Source organism: Athene cunicularia (genome assembly GCF_003259725.1).
Source record: "Athene cunicularia isolate RWA chromosome 13 unlocalized genomic scaffold, athCun1 chr13_part1, whole genome shotgun sequence".
Lineage (NCBI taxonomy): Eukaryota > Metazoa > Chordata > Aves > Strigiformes > Strigidae > Athene > Athene cunicularia.
Window position 1 is genome coordinate 4,948,057 of NW_020799117.1, and position 24,973 is coordinate 4,973,029.

General features: G+C 43.6%; 1 protein-coding gene across 7 annotated transcripts; it reads left to right on the plus strand.

Annotated features, from left to right (window-relative positions):
* The first annotated feature begins 1,524 nt into the window (after nt 1-1,524).
* MYOT (myotilin) lies at nt 1,525-22,322 on the plus strand. Of its 7 annotated transcripts, XM_026858467.1 has the most exons (14): nt 1,525-1,587; nt 2,122-2,263; nt 2,901-2,924; nt 3,461-3,580; nt 4,181-4,439; nt 10,432-11,034; nt 13,174-13,324; nt 15,844-15,945; nt 17,984-18,033; nt 18,595-18,727; nt 19,819-20,026; nt 20,501-20,666; nt 21,166-21,299; nt 21,733-22,322. In XM_026858467.1, exons 1-14 carry the CDS (start codon nt 1,525-1,527, stop codon nt 21,903-21,905), a joined length of 2,328 nt encoding a protein of 775 aa, XP_026714268.1. In that variant the 3' UTR covers nt 21,906-22,322. The 7 variants fall into 7 exon arrangements, with proteins under 7 accessions (XP_026714268.1, XP_026714269.1, XP_026714270.1 ...); XM_026858468.1 differs by lacking the exons at nt 1,525-1,587; nt 2,122-2,263; nt 2,901-2,924; nt 3,461-3,580; nt 4,181-4,439 and adding an exon at nt 8,552-8,707 and having other exon boundaries at nt 13,171-13,324; XM_026858469.1 differs by lacking the exons at nt 1,525-1,587; nt 2,122-2,263; nt 2,901-2,924; nt 3,461-3,580; nt 4,181-4,439 and adding an exon at nt 8,552-8,707.
* The last annotated feature ends 2,651 nt before the right edge of the window (nt 22,323-24,973 follow it).

Sequence of the window (24,973 nt, forward strand, 5' to 3'; positions counted from 1 at the left end):
ACCTGAGCCTACCCTCAAATACAAAGGATGCTTCTATTTTCTCCAGCACATACCACTTGCTCTCCAACCAGCATATGCTCAGTTCACAAAACAGAGTCATCACTGTGTTGTAAGGAAAAGGAGATAGTTCTAAACACAGATTTATGTTTGTCTCTCCAGGTTCAGAGGGTAAATCTGAAGGCTAAGCCTCCTTGCAAGTCTCAGCATCCTGGCAGGGCCAGAGGAATGTCACAGTAAGTGCAAACACCATTGGGTCAAGTATACTCAGACTTCTAAAGTCTCTGTCTCCATCCTGCCCTGTTTATTTTTCCCCCACACACTAGAAAAAAGCAGAAAGCCACCTGTGTTTTGTTGACCATGGGTTCCTCAGCCAATAAAATCTCTAGCAGCCGTTCAGTTCACCAGTTACACCACTTTAACTCAGCTGTTATCTATTGACCCTCAAAGAGGGCTTTTTAAATTACTGTTTATATTATTCTAGAAATATTTTGCAAGGATCATCTCAAGCACATCTTCAGCAAGTGACTAAGAGGCAAGAGTCATCACGAATATCAAGATCTGGACCCTAAGCTCTGGAAGAGGGCTTTCTAGCTTGGGACATTTCCCAGACAGAATTGCTAAAAGAATTGATGGAACAGGTGACAGGGCTGGAAATGCTCAAGGGGCTGCCACACAGCTTAGATGTTTGTCAGCCTACTTCAAAGATTCACTTCACAACAGATAGTTGGTTTAGTGCACATATTTGGTTAAGAGACTATGTAGAGACAGACTCATACCTTAAGGCAGGCTGGGAGGGAAAAAGCTGATAACTGGGGTTATTTCAGAGAAAAGACAGATTACAAAAAGGACTAGTTCCATGGCAAAACAAACCCAAGTACTTCAGTTGCACATTTATTTGCAAGACGCATGGTTCAAAAGCTAAATGAGATGGATAGGAGTGCACATCAATGCTCCACCATGGAACAAGGACATATCTTGCACTGCAAATATTTGATCATCTTAAAACTGCCTTTCTTGTTTAATTAGAGACCTTATTCTAACCTCTGCATCAGCTGAGCTTTAAAGGAGAATGCCAGAAGAGAGTATCAAAGTTTCTGTTCATTTCTCTACATTCAGCCTCATTGTAGCTACTACATACACCACACAAGCCGAGAAGAGCTAAACCTGGGATCAGCTAAACCGGGTAGGGATCTCTGTAGAAGGGGACAACTCAAGCAACACTGACGTTTACATAGAGACTACAAGATGTGAGCAACTACTTGGCTTATAGCTGTAAGACTAGCCATATTGACCAGTTATCAGCTCCTCTTTACACTAACCTGGTGTTCAACAGTCTAGGGAGCCATTTCCTCTTGGACCTCTTGAATGGAAACTCTCCACAGGGTATTTATTAGGCTGGCACATGAACAACAGCTAAAACACTCTGCCATCTTCTTCTGCTTCAAAGTAGAGAGCTGACAACACAGATAGATTTCTGCATATGAGAAATTCAACCTATAAAAATCACTTTTCTTTGCTTTATAGATGCAGAGTCCCTCAGCAAGCCTGACCGGGTCTGCCTATGGAAGCACACCTGTATTTACAAAGGTAAAGAGCACGGGTTGTCTGAATGACAAAGCTTGTTCTGCAACTACTAGCTTTAGATTTTGAGTTTTCTTGCTCCATCAGAAAGTACTTGGAGGCTGGGACACTGGTTCATTTACAATTACAAAAAGCCAGCATGCTTCATTAGTGATGCTATCAAACTAACATCTTAATTGGTAAATGATCCAGACAGACAGAACCACTTTCATGAATTCATCTGATTTATTTCCTACAAAGGCTGAAGTAGAAACCTCTCATAGTAACCTCCCTTATTATGTTGTATCCACTGAAATAGATGTTTTTCCTGCATTTATATCTTTAGTTAAACGCATAAGCTAAAGCCTTTTAAGCAGCATTGGTCTACAGGTGAAAAAAACCTCCACTCACAACCCACTGCAAATGCGTTTAGAATTAAATCAACTATTGTAAGTAAAATAAAAATACGGGCATGAGATCATCTTCTTCACTGAGGGGCGTATTATTCTGTAATAATTGCTTCAATAGTCAGCCATTTAACACCAATTTTTCCTCCTCCAGGGTCTACAAAACATAAGAGCTACAAAGGGTCAATTAGTGGTATTTGAATGTCGCATTCGTGCTACACCCACCTTACAGGTTCACTGGTACAGAGAATATGATCAGATAATAGACTCTGCCGATTTCCGAATCCTAAGAAAAAGTAGGTATTAAGTAGCTATTACTATGTCTGTTGATGATTTTATTGGGACAGTGATAAGACAGGAGCAAGAACTGCTATAAAAATGAGGAGATCGCACGTGTTCATAGAAGCAGAGTTAAGTTGACAAGTATCAGATGACCTGAAGTCACAGACTGCTCTACGGAGCCTGCGCTTCCCTTGGCAACGCGTGGGCAGATCAGGCACAATGGAAGGAGATTGCCATGCTCTTAGTTATTAATGAAAGCGCTACTGAGCCGTGGAGGCATCGTCACCGTATATTATAACCACTGATGGACTTAGGGGAAAAAAAAAATATATAAGCGCGTTTTAAACAATTTATGATAATCCCAAGTGTGAGGTCACAGCTCCAGTGGGCCAAATACACAGTGACTAACTCCAAAGTCAGTGGAGCATTTTCTGTATCACCTCAGCGGAGAGATGTTTGTACCATCAAGATTTCCCAGCCAAACCTGAGCTTGCCCTATCCAGATGGTATTTCCCTTGATGGGCAGAAAGGGAGGTGGTGCCTTTGTAGCCGGGGTGACAGCTGAGGTGGGAAAGGGAGCGAGGGCTGAAGTTCTTTCTTCCATTCTGGCATTATAACCATTTAATTCATTTTCTCTCTTATTCTGAGCAGAGGCTTGTTCATCAGCACTTCCTGGTAAGTACACGGCACATTTTTTGTTAGACATATCATCCGTTAATTACCCCACACTTAGTGTTTCCCATCTCATCCAAGATAAAACAATAATGTCCAAGGGGTAGCCAGAAGATAGTGTTCAGTGTCAGGCTAAGAGATTTCAAGTTCTTAGTTTTGACACAAGTACCTGAAAGGCCCTAATTTTCTTCACAACACAAAGTAAAAGGTATCGTCTCTTTTACATTCAGCCTGTGAAGGGAAAACATATTAACCATTCTGACCTATAAGCTTTTCTGTGGTTTAAACTTGTGCAAGAGAAGAACACAGTTTAGCAAAAAAATTGTGCCTTGTGTCATTAAAGTCACAGGAAGAAAGATTCTTCCTTCAACTTTGCTCTTTCTGAATCCCTTGACTTCCCATGCCCTTTCCATCACTTTTTTGCACTTTATTGCTGCCAAGCCCCATCACTAAGTAACAGTCGCTCTGCAAGGACCAGTTCCTACAAGCTAACAGTTGGCTTTTATGGTACAACAGCATTCCTGAACTTGTTATTTCAGAGGAAGTCTGTACCCTGGTTATTACAGAAGCTTTTCCAGAAGACTCTGGAGTATTTAAATGCGTTGCTGAAAATGAATTTGGATCTGCGGCATCCAGTGCACGTCTTTCTGTTTCCCCAGGTAAGCACAAGGATTTTTGAGCTAAGCAACTGGGCACAAGAGAATTTGCTGCTGCTCAACATCAGGCAAACTGACAGATACTTGCCAAGCAGAAGCCAGACCCAAATACTTTTGTAGGCTCAGGAGAAGTGCCCCAAAAATGCACTCTGCTTGGGTACTTCTAAAAGCTGGACGCAAGTGGTTCTGCATTTCTGCTTGTGCCCCCTCTTCCTCCTTGGTGAAGGATGACAAGGTGGAGATGATGGTCCCCCTCACAGAGGAGTCTCATCCCCGAGCTTCATCCTTTCAGAAATTCCAGCTTAGCCCAACCCATTGGCTGTATTTATACCTTGTTATTGTAACATGTGACTTGTCTGGCTTGTGCTGAAAGCCATCTCCAAACAGAACTGCACCTTGCTTGTAAACCAGAGCTCACCAGCCCTGGTAAGAAGCCAGTTTTGGCTAATGCACTGTGCAGGTTTTGGTCTATGCAGACCCCAGGTGGGTTGAGCTCTGATCCACCTGCACAGACACACCAGTTTCCCTTCCCATTGCTGCCGCACGCTGTGTCGATGAACCACCTCTGCTTTCTACCTGACTTGCGGACAATTCTACTTCCAGGAGCAAAAGAGCTGGAAGGCTTTGCAGGTGCTGCCCGCAGGCCAGCTGTGCAAGTCACCATGAAGAAACCCACCTTCCCTAGGAACAGCCAGATGGGAGCCAAGGACCGAGAGGCGGCTGCCCTGCTGCCCTACAGCTCAGACATCCCGGGGCTGGGCTGTCGAGCAGAAGCCACAAACTTCAGCCAGATGAACTCCAAGAGTGATGCTGAAGATTTTCATGGAGCTTATGAGACTTCACCTCAGGCTTCACCTCTGCGGTAAGAAAATTACATCCCTGGGTTAGTTTTATACAGTATTGAGGGGCTGAACTTTCTAATGACCCCAGCAATACCACTGCAAAGCTGCCGTGCCCCATAGCCTGACAGGGAAACGTGCACACACAGTAACCTCAGCTGTTTGCCTACATGACGATGGGAATGTGTAACACCAGCCCAGCCACAGCACAGCACAGCCTCGATTTGACAGAGCATGTAACTATCTAAAGGCTCAGGTAAGTGCCTAATGGCATTTTCAGAAGTGCCTCTCTGTAACTCTAAAGCATCACCCCCAATAATCAGCCTCTGGAAGACCTTTGGCCCCACAGCAGAGCTTGAGGCAAAGCCCACAGTATCTGGGAAATGCCAAGGTACAACTCTGCTGTCACCAACACTCTCTGTAGCCTTGGCCAAGTGGCATCACCTCCTGTTTCTGTTTCCCCCTCTGAGAGACAGCAATAAAACTCAAGATTCTGTAAGCGTGGTGCAGACAGTACCTGTAAAGCACTCTGTGGAGGAAAAGTACTGAACCAGTGACCCACTGGACAGAATGAAAACCATCCCGTGCCACGGTAGGGACGCTCCCTGATCAGGAGATTTTCCCCCAAGGATAAAGTATTCCATCTTATAACAAGACTCGATTGAATTTCTGTCCCAAATACAGCTCTCAAGTAGTATGTACCTACTGCATTATTACTTATCCTGTTTAATTGTTCCAGAGAAACAAGTTAGAACACATATTTTAGCAATTCCATCCCAGATTTTTGTGGTTTCTCAGGTGTTTACAGGCATAACAAAGACCTCAGATGGTGACAGTTAAGAGGTCCAAACCGAGCACTACAGAGGAGTTTCCTCAGCCCTGTTTGTGAGGGCGAGCGCTTCGAGGCAGACGTGTGGCTCCTCTCTCAGCTGAATGCCAGCCTTGCATTGCAGCGATACTGTTACACCGTGTGTAAATGGCTGGCCCTGACAGAAAGCATTCTCTGTGTTATAGATTATTTTTGGATGTACTCAGCCACTTTAACTAAACCCGTTATTTTAACAATGCTGAACACCCTCCTCCAAATTCACTATGGGGGAGATCGTATTTCAATATAGATTTCTCTGTGCACAGGGATTTTTTTGCTAAATCACTGAGTAAAAATGGGTTTGCTTCAATAACCTGCAGATCACCAAGAGGAGGCTCCCAGTTTAGCTTCGAGCCTTTCCATGAAATCCAGGGTTGCTCCAGGGAAATCACCCAGCACCCTAAGCAAACCCCACTGCAGAATCAAAACCCCGGCTGAAGCTAACTTGTACAGATTTTTAGGAGACTGCAGCCCTGCAAAGCTGCCGAGGGTTGGCTTGCAGCCTGCCATGAAGCTGTGCATGTGCCGTTGTTGCCTTCAAACACCACAAGCCAAGCATGTGAACGCAGCACCGTATTCAAGTCAACTCACGCTCAACTACCCCAGGTCCAAACACCTAGAGATAAGGCTGCTTGCTTGGCAGCATCTAATACAGGCCAACAGTGCAGTGCTTGTTATCTTTACCTGATGACTGGTTTAAACAAGGGCAGATTGTTGCCTGCCAAGAAAAAATTAAAGCCTTTCATAAAACGTCTGGAGTAATTATCTCTTGGAAGGAATGGGGGCAGTAGGAGACATATTCTAGCTATCCTTTTAGAACAGGACCAGCTTTCCAACCCCTCTCCAGATTTCTCAATGGCAGCAGGAAGCCTGTATTTGGCATTTCTAACAAGGAACCTGTGGGGAAGCTCTTTTAGATGATACTTGCTGCTTAGGATGACTCCTTGTAAAGTTTATTGCTTGCAGCAGTACCAGCGAGGTGGGGTTGCATTAAAGTTCTGGGTATATTGAAATGCAGTACCTGACGTCCTGCATGAAGGGATATAACATACCATCACCATCAGCTATGTAATAGCTTTTAAAAATTTGGGTTATATAAAACAATAACTAGTGTATAGAGCTGCAGAGTGCTTTTGATTGGCAGCAGTGCTGAAGCAGACTTTGGAAGGCATTTACACATCTCAAGATACAGAGAGAAAAACTATTAAGATTTCTGGATATACTCATCCATAAGCATTTAAATATCTTTAAAGCTTACAGTCTTACTGCCATGTGCTTTCAAACGTCGTTATGAATGGACCTCAACATTGTAAATGTTGCTGTTACCTCAAACTAAGCAATAATCTCTAGTGAATAACTGCCTTGTTAGGCAGATTTAGCCCTCTAACTCTCTCATGTAGTGTATGTGGTTGCAACTGTATTACCAGAGACAAAAAGAAACACCAACAAAGACAGTGATGACAGAACAAAGCTATTACTGGGAATAACTATAAAACGAATGAAGTCCTTGTACTCATACTTCTCCAAATTATTGCTTAGCAACAGCCACTCTGCAAAAGCTAGAAAATGCGATTCTAGAAGACTGTCACTACCAGCTACTCCTTTCCCAGCCCTTTATATCTGCAGTTTACAGTGTCCTTCTCACAGCCTTAAAGAAGCAGAACAAAATCTATACTGATTATTAACTTTAATAAAAGAATTTAAACCAAGCAAAAGAAGAAGCTCCAGGCACTAAGTATACTGCCAGGTCTTCTAAGATTCCTTGATAAATAAGCAAAATATTCCTAACTTTTTTTTTTTAGGCATTTTTTGCTATATGGCCCAAGAAATGAGGAGGACCCAATCAGACACAACAAATCACCATTCATAGCAAGTAAATCAAAGCAGGACAGAAAAGCTGGTTTCTAACACCTCGCAGCACTGGCCAGAGCACTATTACCTTACCTAAGCACAGGCTATGAGATTTATCCCTCTGCCTTTAACATTCCACCTCCTAGTTCTTCCAATTTTATTTTTTTTTCCTACCTTCTGGATCTCACGTTTTTCTGTTCCTTCTCTTTCACACAAGTCTTCTTAGTTATGTCCAGCCTTTTAAGTGCATAAAGCTGTCCTTAAATTGATGCCTTGCAGCCAACTTTAGTTCTGAACCAGGCATACTGCACCCTCATTGAAGTCAATGGGAAGCCAGGGAGCCTGCCTGAGCAGAGTCTGACCTTTAACATGCTCACAGCTTCCTATAGGGCAAATGATCATGCTACAGTTACCTTTTTTTTAAGTACTCAACTCCCTCTGTGAAAACTTTATTTTTAATTTTTATTTTTATTTTACTTAAAAAGCAAATAACCTCTCCAGCAACTAGAGACACACTTCCTCCCTTAGACACTTTCATCACGAGGAATTTAAATTAATTAGCACTCAATTAACACCTGCTATGTAGAATTTAGTTCACAAACCATGGGCTAATGTTTAAATACAAACACTAAATGTGGATTAACTCTTGAAAAATCAGTGTACTGAAAGACACCAGTAGAGTGAAAGGAGGGAAAAGGCAACTCAGAGACCACACACAGCTGAGCTGCAGTAATTATGAGGTTAGGGGTGGGTTTTTTTGAACAATAGCATGCATTATTTGCTAAACTATAATTAAGATACTTAGAACACTATAATGTTAATTTAAGATGTAATTAAGCATTGAAGCCTTTGATTAAAGGGATACAAATCACCTAATCTGCCATCAGGATGTGTTGCTGCTCTGGTGAAAACACCATAGTTGCACCTTTTAATCCAAGTAAATATCTGTAAATAATCCACGTGTTTAAACAGCATTTATGTCTGGCTTTCAACTATCTGTAGCCTTTAAGTACAGAGCCCCAGAAGCAGTAACAGAGTGTTGTTACTGCAGAGGCAATAGGTTACAGTCAAATAGAAACTGAATTTTTAAAGGAATTTCATTGGGATAATGATGCAGGGTTTTAGGGGCACTTCAGCATATTGCAGCAGTCCCTCCTCACCACTCCCTCAGGGCTGTTATGGGCAAAACCATTTTGTTTTCCTGTTCAGTAGCTGCCGGGTTGCTCAGCTCTCCCCCTTCTCCTGGTGAGGGCAGGGGAGCACCAGGGGGAAGGGGAGGCAGCAGGGCAGGCAGGCTTTACCACTGCCCAGCCGGGTGATTTGCTGACCGTGGGCACCTGCCAAAGCCCAGGCTCCAGCCCTTAAATGAAGTGTCCCCGCTGGTGGAGACTCTTATTCTGACAGTGGTGCGGGCAGGGCCAGGCAGGGCCCGCGGTGTCATCTGCTGGCAGCACATTAAAGCCTCTGGTCTTATAACGCTACACAGAGGCTACTATGACAGTCCGGGTCAGTGAATGACGGTCCCTTCCCAAAATACCGGTTAGAGCCCAGGTGACAACTCCTAGGCTGTAGGTAAGGTGCTGTGCTTGGGGTTTGTTCCACATCACTTTTGACTTCGAAGCTGGTTAGGGAGCTGGCGTGAGAAACCGCAACGCGCTGGGTAATGCTGAGGTGAAAACGTACCTTCGAGGTGAGGTGGTGTCAAAGGTAACTTGGGAGGCAACGAGGGGGGAAAGAAAAAATTTCTAGAAAGCAAAGTGTCTCTATTATTATTGGGTTTGTCTTGTAAAGTCAAAAGTCTCTTTAGATATTTTTTCCCCACCCAAATGAAGGTGGAATGATTTGAGGAAAATATAACCTAGCCATTGCTGTGACAAGTGACTCTGTGCATTGTATCTTGTTTGAGTGCAGTATTCTAGAAAACAAAGTAAATGCTGGTTTCTGTAGTAGGTAACATGAGTGAATCTGTACACAGGCAGTGATAGAAAAATGATACAAAACCAAGATTCAACGAGTTTTCTGCACCAGTGAATGAGAACATAGTGTGGACGAGCTCCAAAAACTTGAGCCAGCTTCACATTCCAAGAGCATGACAAGGGGAAAGTTAGAGACTTTTTACTAGAAAACCTCTGTTTACATACAGCTAATTTACAACTAATATTGATAATTACCTTTAGGAAATGAAAGCTTTGAGTCTTTAAAGCAAGACTGATGTCTTCAGTGGCTCTCCCCCCATGGGAATTTATGACCTCGTGGAGCCCTTCTTCAGGCTCTCCGATGAGAGGAATACAATATACTGTGTATATATAGCAGTGAAACAGCTGATCTCAGTAGGGCAAGATTACAATTTTTTCCAGCACATGTAACTGTGTGGATTTATGTGCTCGTTTTTTTATTACTAGCTTTATGTTTATTTTGGGGGGTTATTTATTTATCCTGGAGCTGAAGTTGTTTGTCAGTTTTAACAGAGTTGCTCAGTCTACTCTAATGAAAGTTTCTTGGGTTTTGAGTTGGTGGAAAGCCTGAGTTTTGATATCAAGGAACTGCAAAATAAATGCAGGACCTCTGAGTGGCTCGGCTTGCCCTACTTTATCCTGCAGCTATGTCATTCTGGCAATTATTAGCCCTAAGAACAAATCTCAGGAAATCACTTCAAAGGGAACAGCACAGTCCTTTGCATTCCAATCCCAAACCTCAATTGGATATAAAAAGCTCTGAATTCAAAAGCCATCAGAGAAGAAATCAAGATACTTGAATTCAAAGGTTTAGTTCTAGGCTTAAAAGAAAGTAGAACCTGTTTCATCCTTCCCTGTGGTGTAAGGAATTTCTCAGCACAAATAGACAATTCTCAGAGTAATAGTACATTTAGTATTTTGACAGGGCACAAAACTGCAGGATCCAGAGATCTTTAGTTAAGATGATACGTGGAAAATTACATTGTTTAGCAGTACCAGCCACGATTATCTGTAGACTTATGAAGGTGATGGGTTGTCTCAATTAAAAAAAATTGCTATTTCTTTTAAAATTTACTGGGCTCTTGCAGGTAAGATAGCTGTGATAGCACTGCACCTGAGTCATAGTAGAGTGCGTGATGTGTTATTGTAATCTGAAATGTTCATACAGTTCTGCAATAGCTCTAATCAATCCTAAATATCTCCTTATTTTAAGCTCAAACTTGAATTGTCAGTTGCCTGAACTTCACACTTTTTGGATTGTTAATGACTGCTCACGACACACTATTTTTGTGATTCACATGGTGATGTACGATTTATTTTATCTGTATTGTCTTCCTTAAGGGATAATCCACACCAAGAAAACCTCTATTCTGCAAGGCAAGGGTTCCATTCTATCCAGGAGCCCAGCCAAGAAAGCTTTCGTGGCCTACCACCTAGTTTTTACCAGCCACCTATCCAAAGCCAATTATCACCAACAAAAACCCAGGACAGCCGTGAAACCTCTCCTATGAGTGTCCCTAATTTCCCATCCATTTCCTCTATGTGCCAACCAACCATGTTTAACTACGAACGTCCAAAACACTTTATCCAGTCTAAGAATGTGTGTCAAGGGCAACAGCAGCCTCCAGGACCTGCAGCCTCTACAGAGTCAAGCAGACAAATCAAACAGTCCTCCATCCTAATACAGCCTCGTAACCCAAGCGGGCAGAAATTCTCCTCCTCGTCATCGCTGAGCTCTTCAATCACGCTCTCCTCACCTTCCTGTAGTGCCCCTAAGGAATCCACATATCCCGTCACACCTGCATCTGCGCAATCTCCTGCTAGCTCATCATCTGGCCAACGGCTTATATCCATGCCTAACCAACCCCCCGCAGCATTCCTGTGCTCTGTGCTACCCTCGCAGCCCGACTATAACAGCCAAACTCCTTCTCCTATGGAACCTCAGTAAGTATAATACGGGCTTCTAACCTCCCCTTGCTTTCCTCTGGCCTGGCCTCTCTCGTGCACTTACCATCCCAAATCCAACCGTCCGGTGAAACACCAGCTTGGCTGAAGCCCATGGTACCACTCCCATTGGCTTCTGATGTTCGAGGCAGGACTCTGCATGAATCGGGTCAGGAGGCTGAGTGCTTGCCCTTGGTGTCTGTGTGGGAGAGATGGGTATCCACCAGGAACTAAAGTGCACAGCAGCCATGTCACGGGCTGCTGTGCAGGTTTTCTGGTGTCAGATTGAACAGTTTAGTTCGATTTGATGGAAAACTCTCATTTAAGCATATTCAGAAGATGGGCACCCATCTCGAATTTCTCTCAGCAAACATGGCTTATGAACAGGGATGCGGGGGGGAAGGCAGTAGTATTTCCCACGTATAAACAACTTCAGGATTCCTAGTGAGTCTTAGCAGTATTTTCAGGTTCAACATCATGATGGGACTCTATGCTCACCTACAATACAGCTTTCGTTAATCGTACATGCTAACAGAAAGGCAGCCACTTGAAAATTTTACCCCTTCAGACCAAAGACTAAATTCTTTCCTGAATATGTATTATATCACTTTACTTTTGGGCTGCAATCCAAATATCTCCCAAGGTCAGTGTCATCTCAAAAGGAGACAGGTCTTGCCTTCTCACCAACTTGTATTCCTGCCAATATTAACTGGAGGTCCTGGGGAAAGTCAGTGCAGAATAGGCAACAAACACCCAACCAAAGAGATCAGAAAGGTGATAGGGGCAGGGGGGGTCGTGTTGGCTTAGATATAAATTCAGGTTTAAGTGTCAGTTTGTATTCAGGAAACCTGAATGTTTCTGGGGGTTTTTTGAATGACAGCACTGTGGGAAGAGGAAAGGTAAGACGGAGTGGGTTAGCTGGGGCACTCAGGAGTGTTTGTTAAAAGTTCTGCAGGAGCACATGTGGGTTGGGTATGCATCTGGAGTAACTACTGAGGGTTTTGTACGTAGTGTGGGGTCTGTTTTCATAGCAAAGGGCTTTGGTGCCTCACTACGCTTTTCATGTACGCTGCTCTTAAATGCAACATCCTGTGAGCTGAGGAATTATTTTTCTAATCTTGCTACAAAAGAGCAAACAGGGACATGAGACATGTTAATCTGTTGGGCAAATTATTAATGTTTAAGATACAACTTGAGCAAGTTATTAAATCCAAACAGCAATGAGAATATGCAACAGAATTATAACACTTCTACCCTATTCTAATCAGCAGAACAAATACCCAAGTGGTAGGAGGAAGAGGATTTTGAATAAAAAATAATTGCTGAATACAACTGCAGTATTTGAGGCCCCACTGCATGTAATGAACTGGGTTAGATCCTGTCAGCTCTGAGTGCTGTGACCTCTAGTAGACCTTCACAAACCGTTTTGAGGGATGCTCCTCTTTTCCTAGTGCTTTTCAGAATCAGGTCTACTATCTAACTCCAAGACTTGATTGTGTCTCTTGACTACGGGTTACAAGATCAGGCTATGTGAGGGGGTTGCAAAAAGGGCTCCTAAAGACCCAGCCTAGCTTGGGGTAAGCCTGGCTATTGAACTTCTGGACAGAAATGCTGTATGAAGTAACATTCTGGGGCCAAAAACAAGAGGGCAACTAATAAGCTATTTGTTCATACCTAATCAACTAGTTTGTGACCTTGCTGTGGATTCACAGCACCCAGGGCCTTTTTAACAATCAAACTTGTAAAGGAATGCAGGTTTTAAGGGAGAACGTGCTCCTGGACAGACTCACATTGCTCAGTGGAGTTAGTGGCTCCCTCAAAACACTGCCAGCCTTACTGTACACCTCTGGGTCAGGGCAGGGGCAGCTGCAGGGTGCAGAGATGCTGAACAGCCACCCGCAGCAACTGGCTGCAAGCATCGTGAGAGGACACGCAATGACTTGGCTAGATGCTTCCCCTTAAGTTTCTGATACTAAGTTCTGTCACCTAGACTAACTATGTCCCAAATGCTTTACGGGTTCATTTGAATTACAGTTTCTAGGTAGCAGGTTCACATTTTTGTGTGTATTCTATGAAGCTGTAGCAAACAGTCAAGCAGGTCTACAGGAATAACTTTGTTTTCTCTTCCTGCATAAGTAGTTACTCACAACCAATGTATAACAAACAAGCTAGCATCAACTCTATGCAGAAGACATCAGACCAAGAAATTCGAGGAACAAAAGAGGCCCTCATTCAGGACTTGGAAAAGAAACTCCGATGCAAAGACAACCTTCTCCAGAATGGGAACCAGGTAAGGGAAACCTGCTGATTAAAGAACCAGTTTGCTCTGACTCCAGGTAGTGCAAGCAGGGATAGAGAGCCTAGTTCTAGTGCCCCAGCTGCTGGAGCCTCCAAACTGAGCTGAAAGCAGAAGGAAATGCAGAGCAACACTGCCCAAACACCTTTACTCAGAACCTCAGCAGATCCCAGCAGGAGTTCTTCAAGCCGTTTATGACCAGAATATTATTTGTGTGATGTGGCTGAATTTTTCCTTTAGAAATGTTTAAAAAAAAAAAAAAAATCTCTTCCAGCAGTGACTCCATTTTTAATTATGGGGCAGGGCAGGTATAAAAGTTGTAGCTCTGAAAGGTTAGCATCCAATCTCTTCCATTTGCCAACACCCTCTTTGCAGTTATTTTTGCTATTAGAACACAAATAGCTGTGCTGGTGGGCCAGCGCAGCCCTGAGAAGGCCTTTCCCCCTAGAGGAGCAGCACACGGCTAGTGCCTGATGAAAGCTGGCCTGGATGTGTGGCAAGAATTGTAAATCTGTCTGCAGACGTCTGCTGTGGCAAACCAATGTCTGCATCTCCTGAGACTTCAGAAAGGGAGGCATTGACTCCTGAAAGCCATCTGATGCAGCAAGATGGCTTTGAGCTGCTGTTGCCTTTCCCTTTTATCCTACCTTCTTGGCCAGCACACACCATTCACGGTCTCTTTGAATTTCTGCAATCAAATTAATAAGGCTAGGGTAAGGAGAAAGGGACATGTTTAGAGTCGTGACACAAACCTGAACTCTCTGCTGAGGATCCTGCTGAACATCACATTCACAGACAACTAGAAACCCAAGGAGAATCCCTCAGTTCTCCAGACACAATTTGACCCTGGCTTTCAATGCTGGGGTTAATAAACCACTCCAAATCATTAGAAACTTGGAGAAGTACCAATATGTGAAAGCTCATTGTAGAGACCATCACCACATGTGGTAAATCTTTGATTTCTTTTTATATGAAAAACAACAAATCAAAGAAATTACATGAGCTTTTGTCATAAAGTCTGTCTCTATAAGAAGGTCTCTTCAGTCTCAGTACCCACTTATTTATTCTGCAAAAGGACAAAATGCAATCTCCTTTACCAAGAAATCAAAATCTAGGAGAAAAAATTGCCTACCAGTAGGGAAGCGCATTACAGCAAGCTATAGCGAGCAGGTGTCTGATGTGGGAATCTTCCTGCTGGCTAGAGGCAGACTGGTAAAAAACAACAACAACAACAAAAACAAAAACAAAAAAAAAAAACCAACCCAACCCCACCCAGTGTTTATGGTTTTCATCATCTTTCCCCTGAAGTAAAAAGGAGTTTTTCCATTACCATCAATGGGAACAGTTTTGTGTCATATATATATATATATATATATAATTTTAAATATTGAAAGAAAAATATATTTTAGGTCAAATCTAACAATGTGTCCCTAACAGGAATGCCCTATCTGCTGTAAGAAAGCTTGCCACTGCATGCCAGCTTTTCTTCCCATAGGAAACCAGGCTAAAAATAAGGCTTATGCAATCACCACTGTGTCCTCCTCCCCTTGTCCTCTAACAATGTCTAAACCAACTGGTCAATCTCAGCCACACTTGATACAGCCGTAACGACCTCAGGGATATGAAGCTCTCACAGGTTTTGCAAAAGCTCTCTCTTGCTCTTTTCTAAAGAAAAGTCTCACAAGCCTCCCCAAAGTTTATCCAGGAGTAGTCACGGACGTTCTGTACACAGCAGAAATTCACTCAGAGCTTGTCCCATCGTGACAAAATCCAAACCTAAGGTAAACTGTGTGGGAAGTGAAGTGTCAGGTGTTCTGGTGCTCAGGAGACTAACGTGCTCTTCTAAAGCAACCCGAATGACAGAACTTGAATTTAACTCTGCTCATATTTATTTCCATGTGCTGCATCCGTCCTGTAGGAACTTACTGTTACGTGACTGAAACGCCCTCTCGCCTCCTCCCCAGACAGCACACAGCATTTCGTAAGGCAGCTGTTGCGCTGACGTAAACTTCCATTGTTTTTAGGGGTACTGGTGCTCCTCTCTGGCTGTGTCTGCTTCTGGCGTGGCTCTTGCTTTTTTAGGAGTAAGGGACGCTAGCATCCATCATGCCTCTAGCTCCTGAAGTAAATCCACAGCTGAATGACTTGGGAAGTTTTCCCAGTGCTAACAGAAAGGTACCCTGGGACTTACTCTGGCTTCTGAGATAATGCCATCAGTTACCCATAAATAATCCCAGCAGAGAAAGAGGAGGAGTGGAAGGCCACAGATGGCATTAGAGAGGCTTTGATGAACAGGCAGTTTAATCTTTATGCATTTCAGCACTGTATATATTGAGGCTGACTTCAGTAGGCATCACAGACTGCAAACCCTCTGGAACAGACGTGGTGTTTCTATTCAGCCACTGCTTTCATTGACAACACCCTGAATTTGTGGCATATTCATGTGCTCTTACAAGCTGCTCTGAAATAGTAAATGGACTTCTGACTAGAATTCCTCTCCACTCTGCTTTAAGCGATTAACTTATGAAGAAAGAATGGCTCGCAGGCTGCTCGGACCAGTAAATGCTGCATCTGTGTTGGAAACACAAAGTGAAGACAACATGCAGAACGCACAGGTAAACGGGGACCTGTCTCAGAACAATGATTTCCTGGTGATTGTGCTGTGATCTGCTTGTACCTGAATAGGGCAGAGATGGGGCTTATTTGGTACCCGTGCAGGGGAGGGGAGGGGATGGGGCAGCTCTCACTGGCAGAGCACTGTAGAGTAGGAATTTGGGGTGGGTTTTTTTTGGGGGTGGTGGTGGCAGAGGTGGAGAATTTAAGCACCATCCCCTTGCTGGGCCTGATCTGTAGGAATGACCTCTCCAGGGAGGAATTACAACAGCTGCTGCACAGCATGTTACACCCTGCCTGTGATGGGCAGGGAGCAGCACAGAGAGGGAGACAGGTACCTGCTCCCTAACAGCCCGACTGCAGACTTGGCCAGGACAGCAAGATTTACACCTGTCACTGGAATAAGTGACACTGACTGCAAGAGGTCAGCGCCTTGGGGTGGGATCAGTTGGGTTTTTAGCCCTTCCAAGGACCTTCAACCATTAAGAGAAGGCAAAGCAGTTATTTTAGCAGCCCACACGCTGATAGACAAGAATTTTATTACTGGCATTTTCAAAAGCATTTTAGTTGGAGACTTGCACTACTCATTGATTGTTCAGGCCAGTTAAAAGCTCTCTTTGACACTTCTGTGATCAAAGGTAGCAGAAATGTCTGTGATGTGGCACTGGGTACCTGTGCAGCCAAAGAAAACATCCCTCCTGCCGCACGCACACAGAGAGGCTGGCACACACCTTCCCGAGTGCAGTTAGCAAAACTCTTCCAGGCAAGAGACACTTAAGATCCCAGCAAGGGAGGAATACGCAATTCGAGCTATTTCTCCCCAACAATCACCTGACAAGAGGCAAGAAGGGAATGTTATGGATGTCAGAGAGCAAGGGAAGCCTCATCTTTTGCAGAGAACAAGGAAACATTCAGTCAAAACCGGATGACTGACAACTTTTCAGGTGTATGAAATGCTGCATAAAAAGGAACATTGGAAGGAGAAATTCGCTGTTTGGGAGATCCTACTCCCACTGTTCAGTCTTATTTTTAAATATCGTAGTCACTGATTCATTCAGCCTCCTGATTTCTCAGGAACTTAACTACCCAGTCAGTCCTTATAATAGAGCATTAGAACTATCAGTAACCTCATCACTACAGCATCGTTTCACAATACAAGTAGTAATTGTACAGCACTTGTGTAAATGAGCAGACACAAGCAATTCCCTTTGGACTCAACATTGGGCTCAGTCCAGCAAAACCCTCATTCATGTAATGCTTTGCCTGAACTGAAGACTGCTGTGCTTGAAGTTTAAACCCAGGCTTAAATGTTCCATAGGATTAGGCTACCAAACACAGGACCAAGCATCCTAATGGCTCAGTGCCAGTGCAAACACCCCAGAAATTTCCATGTAGTGTTTCTTCTATCTGACCCCATTGCTAAAATGAGTCACTGGTAATCAGCTCTGCCTGCATTTTCCAAACATCCAAGTTCCTAGCAGGAATCAATCCTGGGTACTTTAGCAGATTTACTCATGTGATTGTGGAGTTGTCAGTGATCTTAGTTGGTGCTGTGATCTAGAAAGAAAAGTATTTTCCAGCTCAGCATGTGTCCATTGCTATTGGTACCATATTTAAGTGGGCACAATACAGTGTTCTTGCCAGCGATTCCACTTCTATTCCTGCTATAGGGAAGGACACTCTGTACTTAGCTCTCATTTTAGATACTGCCAGCAGCACTGCACGCCTCTAACAAAGGTTACTGGCTGGCCAAAAGCCTTGCATGCCAAACAAAACTGCTGCACCTATCACCTGTGTAGGGTGATGAGAAGTTCTGCCGTTCTATTAATAATATTGTTGCTGTCATGGCAAAGCCTTTGGTGAAAACAGAGAATATTAACTCCTGATGCAAGTTCCTTTATCTTCCCTTGTCCCAATGAATTCTGAAGTATTCAGTTTGCTTTTAAGCAGCAATCAGTATATGAATTTAAAATGGCTTCTCATTCAGCTTCTAGATAAAACTGTCTCATTTAACTCACCTCTCCTCTTCTTCTTTCCAAGCACCAGAATGCAGAAAACATCAGGCTGCAGGTTCCTACAACACACATAAGGTAATGCATAAACTTGTGCTGTGCTGCTCTTCAAGACCTTATTTCAAACGTTTCTAGACAATGTTAGTTTTACTTCTACTTACCACTTTTTCAAAAGTAGTGAGTACGAAATTCAGTCGTTTCCTTTCAAGTAAAACACTACCATTTGCAGATGGTTGATGTCAACTATGACCTTAACCCAGTCAGTTCTGAGCATGACACTAGAGGTTTAGACTCCACGTACGCAAATATGGTTTGTATTCTAGATTAATCTCCAGTCAAAGCAAGGTCCTACAATGTAAATGATGAAACATAGCATGATAAAACACAGCAGACATTACTCTTGTAATTCTTTGGGATATCAGTCCAAAGATGAAGGTTTCATACGCTATGCTTCTGTGTTGGACAATTTGAACAAGAGAAGTGGTTGATCAAAACCCATGTCTTACAGCTGAAAAACAAACCACAACTCTAGCATTGGATTCCTAAACATGCCGAGAGACTCTAGCTGCAATCAGTGCTTCGATTTCATTTGTGCTATGGTAACTTTTCCACAATTAATTGTTTCTGTCCACTTTTTAGGAGCAGACCATCCTCAAGAGGAGATGAACGTGGACATGACTCAATCCAGGAAAAGTTTTTTCAGCCACGTTTTACACAAGTGCCTGAAGACATAATCATTGAGGAGGGGCGATTCTGCAGGCTTGACTTCAAAGTAATGCCAGCCTTTCAGTTCCTTTAGCTCTGTGGGGTGTGTGGCATGAAGAGAGGTCTTTGAGCTGCCGTGCCTTTGCACTTTAATAAGCCAGAGCACTAATGGCAGATGGTGCAGGGTCTCTCCAGGCAACGTAAACTGAGAAATAGGAGACGGCTAAATGTTTCAGCATTTTCCCTTGGAAAATGTAAATAAAATTAGCTGCGTAAGAATGTGGTTAAAGCTAAATAGTGGTAATTACGGACCACCACAGAAGGCCTTCTAGACCTCACTGGGAAAAAGGAGTATTAAGGCCCTGCTTAAAAAAAGGCACTTTGGGAGGGAACCTTGTACTTTATACTGGGACTCCGCTGACTTCAGTGGACACATGTCCAGCAAGGCCTCTTCAGGACTAGCCTGTCTTTAATGAGTCTTCTCTGAGGTAACTGTGCCCTTGCTGCAGCAGAAAGTCTGGCAAGAAAATGCCTTAATTACAAACAAAACACCAGAATGGCCTGAAACTGCATGGCAGTTGTACCAGCCCTAGGGTAAGAAAGAACCTAGGTTTTCCACACATGCAACTTCACGGCTGATTGTGGTTTGGCTTGGATTTTCCTAATCATTTCTAATCTCTTTCCTTAAGTAAACTCTTGCCAGACTTAGGCATGACCTTTAGCCATCTTGCTGCAACTTGCTTAACTTCTGAATCTCATGGACAACCTGGAGCATGTCTGCAGGACAGTTTATTTACATAATCAAAACAGTGTGGATGTCAGCACTGCTGACAGTGCTAGCTGTGGGATTAAAAGGGTGAGTTTCTCCCCTCTGTGAACCCACAATGAGTATCTTTGGCTTAATCAAAACTACCTTACAAGATGGGAACAACAGGGAGTTGCAGGAGTATCTACCGTCTTGTAGCTAAAGTTCATCTTTTCATGGCATTTCACAAGCCTTCCCCTCTGTGCAGCACCACGTTAATATGCAAAACTAGGCAAAATATGCAGTAGAATCATGATTTGATCATCTATTGGCATTGAACTCCCTATAGCATTGAAGGGCTTTTATTGTCTTAAAGCTGTTTAAACTCTTCACTGCTTTCCTCTCCTTCACAGGTTAGTGGGCTGCCGACTCCAGATGTGATGTGGTATCAGAATGGAAGGATGGTTCATCAAGATCAGTTCCATAAAATGATAGTTTCAGAAAAGGGATTCCACTCATTTATTTTTGAAGCAGTCAAATCATCTGATGCAGGGACATATGAATGTGTAGCCGTCAACCGTGCAGGAGAATCATCTTTCACAGTAAAAGTGGAAGTAATTGGTAAGACCAAGAGCACTGATAATTGCCTGGCCACACATGGAAAATCTCGGTATTCTAACGCCTTCCTCTGTGTACAGGACATAAAACAATTAAGATGCAGAGGTGTATCTCCAGATACTCAGGCTCTCAAAAGATAACAAACACCGTACCTTTTCCAAACTATTTTAAAACCTACATTTGGGATGCCACATTTTTTCAAAGCACTTCTAGCAGGATATTTAGATGTAGTGGGATGTCCAGAATTTGGGAGTTATTAATCTCCCAGGATTGATAATATATGTTGATTGACTCTCCTCCTAAAGTGAATTGTGTCTATTACACCCTTATGCTCATGGGAATTGCCTATAGGCTAAGGAGTTGCACTAAGAAATATGTGCCCTCCTGAATTTAGCATTCTGAAATCTTAAAAAACAAGCCTGGTATTAACATTCAATACCTACAGTGACTCCTCCTTATTTTTCCTCTTTAATTTAGCAAAAGAACACCACATGCCTCCAACTTTCGTCTTCAAGCCACAAAGCAAAAAGGTTTTTGAAGGAGATACAGCCAGACTTGAATGCCAGATCTCTGCTATCCCAACACCCCGGATTTACTGGAAAAGAAACAACGAAATGGTACAATATAATACAGACCGAATAAGGTATCCTACTAATGAGTTGGCCGTTGGTGTGTTAGAAAACAATAGCCAGTATTTGTTAAGTCAAAGTTGAGTTGGCTGGTTTCTAAAAGCAGCAAGTTGGAAAGCTAGATCTGCCCCTCAGTTATGACGTGGTGAACAGGACCACGTGCTGGACAGGCACGATGCTCAGAGTCTTGTTTTGAGGGCACAGAGAGGAAGCTGTGACCAGCTGCCGCTGTGAATTCTAGCAGCAGTTACAAGGCCCGTGGAGAAGGATGGCTTTAGGACTGAAACCTGCAATGCCTTCATCACGCTCGGAGGCTGTGGGGCTATGGAAGGGCCTCGATGGCACCTGAATGGTATCGTGATGCGAATCCCACAAATGCAGTGCTTATGTCTAGTTTGCAGTGCCCTGCAAGAATCGTTCTAGGGCTTTCCCAGCATGTAAACTGACTCTGATTTCAATGTCTTCTCTCCTCCCCCCTCCAAGCACTTACACATAAACACCTTCCTTTTTCAGCTTGTTACATGACAATACTGGAAGGATTTGTCTCCTGATTCATAATGCAAACAAGAAAGATGCTGGTTGGTATACCGTATCTGCTGTCAACGGAGCAGGTGTGGCCACATGCCATGCCAGGCTGGAGGTTGCAAGTGAGTACCACATCACAGTGCCACAACCGCAGCTGCAGCTGCCACAGGCACTTGTCCTCAGAGCAGGCCCTCAAGAGTAACCTTATGCAGCTTCGACTGCTGGGAGGATTTCTTTCCAAACATACTGAACTAGACAAAAAGTAACTATGCTGGGAAAAACTCTTTTGTTTAGTAAAAAGACACTGTGATGTGTCCTTTGTGCCTTGTCTACATCTGCTACCTGCAGTGTTTAAAGGCTACAGTTTGATTGACACCAAGGAGGGTGAATATAAATCTCTAATTCTGAGTTACAGGTTTAGTCTGTTAAATTCTTCCTAAGGGTGGTTTGCTAATTTATGTTGCAGGCAAAATGCAATTGGGGTGCTCTACCATTGGTCTTTCCACAGTCTGGGAAGACACTGAAAGAGGCTTTTTTTTTTTTCCTCTCTTCCAGCACATGCAAACAAGCCCATTCCAGCCCCAAAGCAGTTACGGGTTCGACCAACTTTTAGCAAGTATTTGGCACTTAATGGAAGAGGACTGGATGTGAAACAAGCTTTCTCACCAGAAGGAGAGTTTCAGCGTTTGGCTGAGCAGTCTGGACTGTATGAAAGCGATGAACTTTAACTGGAAATGAAGAGGAAAACTCACACCTATAAGAGACAATTGTAACATAGATGCAGATAACTGGTGATTGCTCTAATTAGCAAAATACCTATCTACATATTTTTACTTTGACTCTTGCACATTCAGCTGTTCCCATTTTACTATGTTAGATTTTATTTATATGGGTTGGTGACTATAACCATTTACTGAGTATTGTATTTTAACTATAAAGCCCAAGAAAGCAGGCTAACTAGTTTTTACAAGCGTGGGTGGTTTTAGTTCCACCTGTGCTTGGTTACACGCTAAAGTAGATTGGTTTGTACTGCTTCTCTAATAGCCCTCCTGATAATATCAGAAGTCTGTACTGTCTGAATACTAAAACCAAATAGACTAGAGTGTTTTTATGAGAGTAAATTAGAGGCAAATAAAATTTTAAATAACCAACATCAGCCGTGATTCTTCCTTGATATGTTAAAACCAGCTTATGGGTGTCTGGCATCAGCTGTAGCCTGGCCAGGATGGATTCTTACCCTACTGCCCCTGGTCCCCACCCCTGTCTGCTCCCTCCGCTATTTGTCATCTGATAGCTATAAACTATTTAGTGTAAACAAGGTGCTGACACACCCTTACCACTGAAACATGTCAGTGAGGAAACATCACTGTTTTCTCCTTGTACACTTGACCTAAGAGCTGTCATGTATAATTTGAAGTGTTATGGTGACCATGTTTTCCTTCCTTGCTCCTTTAAGCAAGGAGTGGCTGTGACTTACCTGACTGTTGACTCTCAACAAGCTGTTTATTTGAATCAACCAAGTGGTTTGCATGTTGCTATTCACAGCCACCTTGCTCAAAACAATAATAAATACCATGGAACCTGACTTTGCCAAACTCCAACAGACAATCTATGAAGATTTTTCAACTGGACTTGCTAAAGGAAAATTTGTGAGGGTGAAACTGGCTTAACTCCTCCTGGAGGGTGAACTGTAACACTGCTGCTAGTCAGCAAACCCCGTGAGCATCTTCCAGAACAGAAAAAACATCTTGGCTTCACACCTTATTCCATACCATTTTCAGGTTCCAAATACATTCTAAGGAACCACCATACCTTTTTTTTTTTTTCCCAGGTTTCACAGATATCATCCCCTCAGTCTAGGGGCCATCCTTCCAAAATGTCTGCTGATGACTCCTTGTGTCTCTCTAACTGACAAATTAGTTTATGGATAGGTTACAGAGTCTTGATTGGTGTGATATTGCCATCGGTGTGCTGGTGTAGTGGCAACTGGCACCTGTTGTTCTTCAACCCTCAGCAATCCCACAACAGAGGGATCCTCTGATAGAGGATCAGCAGACAGCTGTTTAATTTCTTCTGTTTTCAAGGCAGCTATACTAAAAGCCCACTGATACACTTCTGGGTTCTTGAAGTACCCTCTCCCGAGATAATCTATACCAAGAATACATGGAGCGTCTGGGCCCCTCACAATGGGGTGTTTTTCCCACTCTTCTCCCCTTAGGCTCACCTCTACCTCCAATACAGTCAACTGTTGAGACACACACACGTCACTCCTGAAATACAAATGGTTTCTGCTCCTTGAAAATTTGATGGCATTATGGTGCATTGAGCACCAGTGTCCACTAGAGCCTTATACTGCTGGGGGTCAGATGTGCCAGGCCCTCAAATCCACACGGACCAATAAACTTGATTGTCCCTGTCCTCCACCTGGCTGGAGGCAGGGCCCTGCTAATGTTGGTCATAATACCCACTGACAACAAATGGGTTGGTGTGGTGCACATGGATTTCAGGCTCATCTTGATCGCTTACTTCTTGTGGCTATAAGTCAGAAGTTCTTCTCACAGGCTCATGAGCTAAGTCGACCTTTCTGCTCTGTTTGGGCACTTGATTACTGGAAACCAGAGCGGCATTTCTCCTAGAAGAACCCTGTTTTGTACTTGTTCCTCCTTCCAACTCACATGCTCGCTCTTCTAGGAGGTAGGTAGGTTTTCCATCCCATTTTTTCCATGTCTTCTCCATAGTCACACAGGCGATGCCACAGCTTCCCCCATGGTGTGTACCAGTTTCCTTGAATAGAGAAACTACAGCTCCTAATAGCCGAGATCCTAGTCCATGCAGGTGGGGAGTAGGACATGTCCTCTTTAAATTGCTGGAAATCTTGAGACAATGCCTCCACAGCCGCAATGAGAGAGGAAGAGAGATTTTCTTTATATTGTCATAGTTGGCAAGCCAGTTCATCCACTGTTAGTCCCTCTTCATCTCTCCAGTCCATTAGTGCCAATGCATTGGCATATGATGAGGGTGTGCTCTGTACAATCTTTCACCACATGGGCTGGGTCTTTGGACTTCATCTGGATCTGTGGGTCGCTGGGCATTATCTGGGTCATAATAAACCATTTCCCATACAGTTAGCTCACTCAAGTATTAAATGCCTCTGTCCATAGTGGTCCATTTACTTGGATGGCATACAAAATCTTCCTTGAAGGGATACCTCTCCCTCACATTTGACAGCAGTTGCCTCCAGAGACTGCGATTTTGTGTCTTCTTTCCAATGGCTTCATCAGTGCCCCCTTCCCTAGACAGGGATCCTAGCTGCCTTGCCTCCCTGCCCTCTAATTCCACGTTGCTGGCTCCCACTATCCCAGGTAACAAGACAGCGACCGAAATCTTTAAGCCTGTCCCACAATTCACTTAGGGATAAGGATCGGGTGACTATTACTGGCTCTGCCTCCTCCCCTTGTTCTCGTGACGGGCCTGGCTCGTCATCACCTTGTACACTGCGAGGGGATTTTCTTGGGTATTTCTTCTTATGTCTGGGAGCAACTGACACCATCATGGTGTTCTCTGGTTCAGCTGCAGCACCTGTGGTCGGGGTTGTAGTGGCTGCAGTTTCCATTGTGCACTTCGGAGTGGCTGCAGTTTCTGTTACTTGGTTACCAGGTGCAGAGCCCTTCTCTTCCTCTTGAGGGTGCTGGGCAGTGTTTAAGAGCACTCGGTAAGCATGGGCTAAGCCCCAGCGTGTTGCAGTAGGCTGTGCCTCTCTGGAATTACCCAGGTGACAATATTTTTTTTCCAAATA

What these genes read in the sequence shown, in the direction of transcription:
- MYOT (XM_026858467.1), top strand. Translation starts at nt 1,525, where the DNA reads ATGCAGAGTCCCTCAGCAAGCCTGACCGGGTCTGCCTATGGAAGCACA. An exon ending in GCACACCTGTATTTACAAAG is followed by an intron (nt 1,588 to 2,121) that starts GTAAAGAGCACG and finishes TTCCTCCTCCAG; the next exon opens with GGTCTACAAAACATAAGAGC. An exon ending in CCTCAGGCTTCACCTCTGCG is followed by an intron (nt 4,440 to 10,431) that starts GTAAGAAAATTA and finishes GTCTTCCTTAAG; the next exon opens with GGATAATCCACACCAAGAAA.